General features: G+C 61.2%; 1 protein-coding gene across 1 annotated transcript; it reads left to right on the plus strand.

Moving 5' to 3' along the window:
* Window positions 1–171: 171 nt before the first annotated feature.
* ARHGDIA (Rho GDP dissociation inhibitor alpha) lies at window positions 172–8466 on the plus strand. Its single transcript, XM_057405403.1, has 6 exons — window positions 172–244; window positions 5286–5495; window positions 5839–5922; window positions 6179–6255; window positions 6534–6597; window positions 6961–8466. The coding sequence occupies exons 2-6, from the start codon at window positions 5306–5308 to the stop codon at window positions 7158–7160; spliced, it is 615 nt and encodes a 204-aa protein (XP_057261386.1). The 5' UTR covers window positions 172–244; window positions 5286–5305; the 3' UTR covers window positions 7161–8466.
* Window positions 8467–8999: the final 533 nt, after the last annotated feature.

Genomic DNA, 8999 nt, shown 5'->3' on the forward strand with positions numbered 1-8999 from the left:
CCCCCCGCGCGCGCCTTCCCGCGCCCCGCCCTGCGGCGCTCTGCTCCTCCGCCCCAACTCTATGGTCGGCCCCGCCATCGCGCGGGAATCCCCCTGGGCCAATCAACGCGCCGGGCTGTGGCCGGAAGTGAGGCGAGAGGCTCGGATAACGGGAAGTGACGGGCGTGTCCCGGAAGTGCGGGGGCGCGCGGGCGGCTGGGCGGATCCCGCGGCGGTGTCAGCGGAGCGCGGTCGAGCGGCGCCGGTAGGAGCGGGGCGGGCGGGGCGGGGCGGCGGGCACCGGGGAGGGGGAAGGATCCGGCCGCGGGGCAGCGCCTCCGCCGCGCGGGGTCGGGTGGGCCCGGGCGGGGCCGGGCCGGGCGCACAGCACCGCCTGTCCCGGGGCCGCGGCAGGGTGCGGGCCCGGGGCCCCTAGTGCCCTTGTGCGACCTTCCGAGCGCCGCGGGAAGGCGCTGACCCGGCTGGGCCGCTCCGGGGCGGGGCTCTTGGGGCGCGGAGCCGCGTTAAGTTCGAAGCGCGGCCGGGTTCGGGGGTCGCGCCCCCGCTGGAGCAGGGTCTGCTCCCGGCCTCCTGCCGGGGTTCCGCCGCTGCCCGCGGGGCGGGGGGAGCCGGGGCGCGGGCCCTCGTTTGCCTTGAACAGGTTTTCCATAAATAGTTTCTAGTCATAGAATGAGGGGCTCGGAAGGTTTCCTTCCGTTCCTTCCGTGTCAGGGCAATGAGCCCCTTTGTCCCCGCGGTGCCGCACGTTAAAGTAGCGGGGGCATCGCCGTGCGCGGAGGCTGCAGCTCGGCTCCTCCGAGGGGAATCGGCCTCTCCGGCCTCCCCAGCTTCGCAGCAGGTCTGGAAGTTGTAACTTCCTTTCACTGAGAGGAGCTCCCAGTCACGTGAAGGGGACGAATTGTTGTTGCCTTGAGGGTTCGGGCCGTGGCCGCGCTGCTGCTGCTCTGCCCGCCCGGGTGCTCCTGCTCTCGCTCAGCGGGGATGGTTTCGCTGCCGTTCTCCGTTGTACAGACGGGCCACGAGCCGGTGGTGTCTGCGCTGCAGCCGTTACCTCGGTGTGTGTTTGCACCCTGGGGACAGGGTTGGAAGATTCACATGCGGAGCTCTGCTCACTCCTCTGGTTTTGCTCTTGACAGCTCCTGCCTTGCAGGTGCGCTGCGGAGCAGGGCTCTGCCACCAGCAAAAGGGAAAACTAAACCAAAGCACGACATGTCCCAGCTGCCGAGTGCCCAGGAGGCAGCAGCTGGTCCCAGCATCCTTTATCCCAGCGCTGTGAGGGGATTCGGGAGTTCTGCAGGATGCTCCCACACAGTGACTGGTGCAGCGGTGTTATCTGGGTGTCCCCTTGGAGCCCAGATTCCCGGGTGGTGTCAGAGGCAGCCCTCACCTTGGGAAGCATCAGCGGGTCCCCTTCAGCCCCTCACCTGCTGCTGCCTTGGGGGTATCCGAGACCCATTTATTCCTGGTCCCCCTCGGTGGTGACGCTGTGTGCAGGGTGGCAGCGCAGCCTGGGCTGGGTACCGCAACTCAGGCTGCTTGACCCCGCAGTGCCGCAGCGGCTGGGATAAGCAAACAGATCCGGCACAATCCACTGGAAATGAGCCCGACAGAAACGGCTCTGCACTGAATTCCAGCCGAGCGGCTGCCTGAGCCTCCCCTGGGACGCGGGAATGAGGAAGGCTGGGATGCGGGATTGGCACGTCTTGTGTCCGAGGCTGCCCCGTGGCCTGTAGACATCCGGAGCCATTGGCTCATGAGGAGGCTCGGACTGACCCGGCTCCCACCGGTGCTGCGGGCTCTCGTCCTGGGCTGAGGGAGCCGCTGCTCACCGCTGCAGACGGGCAGGGCTGGTCCCCCGCAGTTTCCCTCTTGGGCAGGAGATGGGGCTCTCGCATTCGCTGCTGTTGGCTCCTGGCTCCTGCGCCGTAATGCCGACAGAACCCGTGAGGAACGGCTGGCCTGGCAGAGGCAGTGAATTCCCAACGGGAAGCGATTCGGCCTCCTGCTGTCTTCTGCAGGCTTCTGTGGCGCCGGGCACAGCTCAGGGGGTGCCTCTTGCAGAGCAGTGGAGGCACCAGCTCCAGTGTTCAGCCACTTCGCTGAGCCTCAGGAGCCAGAGAACCACCACGCAGGGCCCCTGAGCATCTGCTTGGTGTCAGGAGGAGTTGGTGAGGAATATCCTTCCAAACACGCTGAGGCCTGAGGCTGAGCTCTGAGAGGCAGCAGGGCCTGGGGCAGGTCAGCAGCATGCGGGAAGGCTTTCCCTAAGGAGCTGAGCCCTTGGCAGGGCTGTGGGCACGTCCCTCTCCTCCATGTTGGTGCCCTTGTGGGGCAGTTCTGTTCTCTCCCAGCAGTGCAGTGGCTGCTCATTCACCATCCCAGGCTCTGGTTTGCTGACCTGAGCTGTAATAACAGCTTTGTCCCAGAGGCTGAAGGTTGAGGCCGAGGCCCTGATGATGGTTGGGATGTGCTGAGTTCTCTGCCATCTCAGAGCTGGTTCCCACCACTGCTGCTCCCAGGGAAGCCTGATGGAAGAGCCAGACTGGTGTTTGTGTCTCCAGGGCTTCCCCAGAGAGCTGCACCCTGCCTTGGCCTGAGCTGCCGTTGATACAGGGCTTTGTGTTGGTCTCAAGGGCTGTTTTCTCTCCCTCATGGGTTTCCATTGTCTTAGATATCCCGTGAGGACCTGGGTGGTTCTTGAGGAACCCATGGAGGGGGGTGATTGTGTCTTGAGCTCTGGATCCCAGGGTGAAGGCTAGAGATGCAGGAATGGAACCAAAGAGCTGGGCCTGTGGGGTGTTGGGTTTTGGGGTTGTTCTGTGCCCTCTGTGGCACGGTTATTGCTAAATACCTGCGGTGGGAGGGGTTACCCCAACGGAGCTGCTGTGTGGGAGGAAGCTGTTACCGGACTATTGCACCCGGGGTTGGTTATCGATGAGCGGTGGCTCCGGGTGAGACCAAAGAGTGCATTTCTCAGCCCCACAGGGCCTGCAGGACATGAACTGCTATTTCAGCTGCCAGAAATCAGCACTCACACCATGGCTGCTCCTGTGTGAGCATCATCCAGACCTTGTGCCAAGCCCTTGTGATGACCCCAGAGTGTCACACCACCCCCCACCTTTGGTGATAAACCTTACTCAGGCTTTAATACCCAGAAATACCAGTTGCATCCATTGCAAGTGACCTGCCCCCAGACACACCAGGAGGCTGCCAGGCCAGGACAAGTCTGTTCTCAGGTTTGGCAGTGGGCAAGGGGCAGGGAAGGAACCCCAGGAGCTGGAATGTGCCTCACCCCAGAATTGGAGAATTTGGATCTTTTCAGTTGGAAAAGACCTTTAGGACCATCAAGTCCAACCGTTAACCCGGCAGTGCCAAGGCCACCACTAAACCTTGTCCCGAAGTGCCACATCTACACATCTTTCAGATCCTTTCAGGGACGGTGACTCAACCACTTCCCTGGGCAGCCCGTTCAGTGCTTGATAACACTTTTAGGGAAGAAGCATTTCCCAATATCGACCCTAAACCTCCCCTGGTGCAACTTGAGGCCGTTTCCTCTTGTTGTGTCACTTGTTACTTGGGAGCAGAGACCGACCCCACCTTGCTACGACCTCCTTTTTGGTAGTTGTAGGAATGAGAAGGTCCCCCTGAGCACCTCAATGTCTCTCTTTTAGTGAGGAGCCCAGAGCTGAACACAGGATTTGAGGTGCAGCCTCACCAGTGCCCAGCACAGGGAAACAGTCCCTGCCCTGGCCCTGCTGCCGCACTGGTGCTAACACAGGCCAGGATGCTCTTGGCCTTTCTGGCCACCCAGGCATAAGCTGGCTCATACTCAGGCACTGTTGACCAGCAGCGCCAGGCCCTTTCCCGTGGGCAGCTTTCCAGCTGCTGTTCCCCAAGCCTGGAATTGCGTGGGGCTGTTGTGACCCAAGTGCAGGACCCAGCACTGAGCCTTGTTGCCCTCAGCCCCTCAATCCTGTGTCCTGGCAGAGGGGCTGGTCCCGGTTCTCCCACCCCCTTTCCTTTCTCCTCTGTGTTTGCTGACACATCAGCTGTAGCCTTCTCTTCTGCAGAGGTGTGCAGAATTTCACCTCCTGTGCCTCATTCCCTCCTTTGCCTTCCCCAGCAAAACAGGCAGGATATTTATGGCACAAGAGGTGAGTGGGGCCGGGGGGCAGCTCTGCTGTGATGGTCACTGCAGGCGTGGGGAGAGGCGGCTGTGCCACGGGTGCAGGTCACGCATCAGCCTGTGTTCAGGTGCGTTGCGTGTGTTGTGCTCCTACCAAATGTTGCAGTTCTTGATCCGTGTGGAAGCCAGATGCTGCAGCAGCAAGTGCAGCCCTGTGGTCTGTTGTGAGTTGTTTGTTGGCGTGTTGCTCCATGCGGGACTATTGAACGGGGGTGGGAATGCCAGCTAATGGCAGAAACACCTGGATCTGTCAGCAGGTCACTGGTGAAGGGTTTTGTTTGCAGAGCTTTGTTTCCAAAGCTGTCACTGGAAGTGTTTTAAGACTTCCGAGGGTCCAGGCTGACGTTTGCTGTTGGTGCCGCTGGGCTCAGCACCCACAGGAGCACCAGGAACCTCCGTGGGTGCCGCTGCCTTGTGCAGTTCTTTACCTGGGTGCTGGCGTTGCCCCCAGGGTTAGGGTTGGGGTTAGGGTTAGGGTTGGGGTTAGGGTTGGGGTTAGCAGCGGTGATTCCCGGTGGGAGCCTCCGCAACCGAGCCAGGCGCTGCGGTTTCGATCCCTTCTCTGGAGACACGGAGCTTCGGGAAGGGCCGAGTGGGGGCTGCACCGAGCAGGAGCCTCGTGCTCCTGCCCTGGCACCCGACTCGGAGCGGCTCCGAGGCACGAGCTGTGAGCTCCGCGCTGCAGCAGAGGCTCCGGGCACTTGTGCCCGTGGTGGGGCAGGGCTGTTCTCAGCAGGAATTGTACGTTGTAGAGAGCAGAACTGAACTGGGGTTGTTGTGGTCTCAGGTTTATTACGAGATTACCCGCTTGTCTTGTGGAGCAGCGCATCTTCCCTATGGCTTTGGGTGTTTACTTGTTCCAGCTTATGAGTAAAGCACCGAGGCTGAATTTTCCCCTCTCTTTGTGGGCCTCCATGGGCTGAACATGAGCCTTGGTCTGGAGGAGCCTGCAGGGGGTGCACCAGGGGCCTTGGCAGGGCTTTGTCCCTGCAGGCGCTGTGCCACGGGCCCCGGGCAGGGCTGTGTCCCTGCAGTCACGGTGCTGAGGAGGCCTGGCTGGAGCAGGTGGGTGCAGTTTCACTTCTCCTTCCCACTGCAGTGTACGTGGTGCGTGTGAGGATGGCAGAGCAGGAGCCCACAGCTGAGCAGCTGGCCCAGATTGCAGCTGAAAATGAGGAGGACGAACACTCTGTCAACTACAAGCCCCCTGCCCAGAAGAGCATCCAGGAGATCCAGGAGCTGGACAAGGACGATGAGAGCCTGCGCAAGTACAAGGAGGCGCTGCTTGGTGCCGTCACTGTGAGCGCAGGTGAGCCGAGGACGTGGCTGTGCCTCGCTCAAGCTGCAGCTCCATCAGTCACCTCCTTCCTCCTCCCTGCTCCCGGCCAGGAGCAGAAAGACATGTCTGTGCTCCCTGGGCTGATCTCCAGCCCTTGGAATAAGGTGCAGGAACTGCAGGTGTCACACTGCCCTTAGAGGGGGCTGCTCATGGGGACACTGTGGGCTGGCCCCACATGGTCGGGACCTCGGCCAAGGGGGACATTCTTCTCACTGATTTTCTTGCTCTTTCTAGAAGAGCCCTGGAAGGAAAAGGGTTTGTGTTGGCTGGTTTTAGGGAAAGGTGTTTAACAGCCTTTGCACTTGTCTTCTAGATCCCAATGCTCCAAACGTGGTGGTGACCAAACTGACTCTGGTCTGCACGACTGCCCCGGGCCCTCTGGAGCTGGACCTGACAGGTGAGCTAGGGAAGAATTCCAGCCCTTCCCGGGGAGAGCCACTTGGAGCAGAGCCTGTGGGAGCCACTCCCTGTTGGGAATGCCTGTGCTGCAGGCATGAAGGGTTTGTCCCACAAGCCTAGGCTGGGGCCTCCGCAGCCCTGTGCGGAGCAGCCGTCCCACTCCAAGAGTCACCGCCTGCTCCTGCAGATACTGTCCTCAACGCCCCAGAGCACAATACAGAGGGACCCTGAGCAGCCCTCTCCCTTCTCTGTAGGTGACCTGGAGAGCTACAGGAGGCAAGCATTTGTGCTGAAGGAGGGTGTGGAATACCGGATAAAAATCTCCTTTCGGGTAAGAACGGAGGTCTCAGAACAGAAGAACAAATGAACATTGGGACGCTGCAATCCCAGAGCGATTCCTGACCCCCAAAAAGGGGGGTGATGGGGGAAGCAGTCTCCTGCTGTGGTGGGATGGGCCATGTGCTGAGGAGGTTTGAGCCTCCACCTTAGTGGAAGATGTCCCTACCTGGGGCAGGGGGTTGGAACTGGATGAGCTTTAAGGTCCCTTCCAACCCAAACCAGGCTGGGATTCTGTGGATGTCTGCACAGTCCTTGCTTGTCTCCCTGCAGGTTAACAGGGAGATCGTGTCAGGGTTGAAGTACATTCAGCACACGTTCCGGAAAGGAGTGAAGAGTAAGTGCTGCTCTGAGGCGGGTGCTGCTCGTGAGGGGTTCTGCTTCGTCTGCTGGGGGGGCAGCCAGTCCCAGGCACCGCAGGGTGATGTGTGAATGTTCCCGGTCTGTGCGGGGCAGCAGCACCCACAGCACCCGGCTGGACACGCTCCTGCCTGGGGAGCAGCTCGGTGCTGACGGAGGGAGTCGCTCCCTGCAGCAGGAGCTGTTCCTGGAGCAGAGCTGTGGATGTGGGTGACTCCTCTGTCCTCACAGCTTCATTATGGCCTGTAGCTGTCACAGGCCTCGCATCTGCTTTAGCCTTGCCCCAGGTGCAGGGGAGGCTCTAAACCAGGCGCTGTGCTCCACTCTTGTCTTCCTGTAGTTGACAAGACCGAATACATGGTTGGCAGCTACGGCCCTCGAGCAGAGGAATACGAGTTTCTGACCCCCATGGAAGAAGCCCCTAAGGGAATGCTGGCCCGGGGCAACTACAATGTCAAATCCAAGTTCACAGATGATGATAAGACTGACCACCTGTCCTGGGAGTGGAACCTGACCATCAAGAAGGAGTGGAAGGAGTAGCCCTTCCCGAGGCCAAACCCCAGAGCGCGTGAATCAGACAGTGGCTACCGTAGAAATTCCCCCTGTACCAAAGTGCTGACATTGGAACCCTCCTCCCTTCCCTCCACCCCATTATGATTTGACCAGAGCTCAGTTTTGTATTGTGCCCCCTCCCCAGAGAATCTCTGAGTGCATTGTCCAAACCCTGCTGTCTGCATCTGGTCTCCAGCTGCCTGGCCTGGGCCATGCTGCTGGTGCAGGGCTGGGCCCCTTCCTGCTTCCCACCTGCCCTTATCCCGGTAGGTGCTGGAGGGGAGACACCTGTGCCCTCATAGCTCCTGTGCTTGGCCTCCTGTGCACAGCTCAGGGTAGTTACTGCCTCCAGCAGCTGAAGGACTTTGATGCCAGGCAGCTCCTGTCCCCATGTGTTGGCTCAAGTCATGCTCAGCCTGCCCCTCCACCCCGCCGGTGGCTGGGAGCTCTGGCAGCTTCATTTGTGGATGTTCCCTGTAACCATGATGCCTTAATGTGTAACACGGATCCTCTAGGGAGGGGGCCCTGCCCCTGTTACACTTTTTAATCATGTCCCCTGGTTTTGGCATGGCGCTCATCTCGGTCACACCCCTCATGGGTTATTAGGTAAGAGTCACAACTTCCCGCTTTGCTGCTGGTCCTTCCTCCCTCGAGACTGGACATCTCCAGAGGGAGGGTGGTGGGTGATGAGGGCACGGGAGGCACCGGCTCTGCCGTCACTTGCGTCCCTTCCCATCCCCTCACACCCCGGCAGCCGCAGTGACTGCGAGCACTGAGGTTCCAGGCCAGCGCCCACCCTCCTGCCGGCTCTGGGCTGAGGATGGACTTGGCTGTTTCTGCAGCTGCTCCTGACACGGTCAACCAAGAGCTTGTGATGGACAAGCTCCAAAGCGGTTAATGCCTTATGTATCTGTTCTGCCTTTACAACCTGTGCCTGGCCTGGCGGCAGTTATTGCCTTCACACTCCGATGCCGCAGCGGTGCCCGGGGCTGCGCTGTCGGTGCCTGGGGTGGAGGAGCCCTTTGGGACCCCTGGGCCGGACAGGCCCGTTCCCGCTCCGCAGCCGCCTCTTGGGATCAAACCACACTGAGGCTGTATTAGAACCGGGACCAAGTACGTGTGGCTTTCTCGTAGCTACGTCTCTGCCTCTAACTCCCCCCTGCCCTGCCTCTAGAGAGGTTTTTGTTCATTTGATTTGGTGCAATTGTCTGTAAGTCCTAGACCCGGGTTAACAGGTTTGGAATCATCGTCTGCTTCTCCTTTTATGAAAGTAAAATAAAACCTTTGAACTGACTGCCCACCGCGCTCTGCTTCTGCTCTGGGGTTGGCGGGGAGGGCGGGGAGGGGGGATTCTGCCAGTGCCCGGGGCAGGAGATGGTCCCTGGGCTTAGAGTGAAACGGGACGGGGCAGCGGCCCTGCTGCGGCACGAGGAGGGCGTGGGGCAGCGGCAGCTCCGGGGGCGCTGTGTGCTGAGCCCCGGCTCCCCGGACATTCCTGCATGCGCCGAGGAACGCAGGAGTGACTGGAGAGGGAGGCGCCGCCGCGATAAAAGCCCGCGGGTGTTTGCGTTCGGGATAAGGAAAGCGCAGCCCGGGAAAGCTCTTCATGAGCCCCGCAGCGCTGGGGGAAGGGGAGCGGCCGCTGCTTGTCCGAGCCTCGGGCTCTGACCGGGGGGAACCGCCGAGCGCCGGCCCCGGGAAAGCGGCTGCAGCCGCAGGGACCGGCCCGGGACCCGCGACAGCGCCGCCGGAGCCCGGGGACGCGCCGGTAACGCGCGCGCCACGAGGCTCCCGGTGCGCCGGCCCCGCGCGCCGCGACGTGCCCCC

This window comes from Pezoporus wallicus, unplaced genomic scaffold (assembly GCF_028554395.1).
Source record: "Pezoporus wallicus isolate ANWC-B61680 ecotype Strahan unplaced genomic scaffold, APGP_CSIRO_Pwel_v1 contig_7750, whole genome shotgun sequence".
In the NCBI taxonomy this organism is placed as follows: domain Eukaryota; kingdom Metazoa; phylum Chordata; class Aves; order Psittaciformes; family Psittacidae; genus Pezoporus; species Pezoporus wallicus.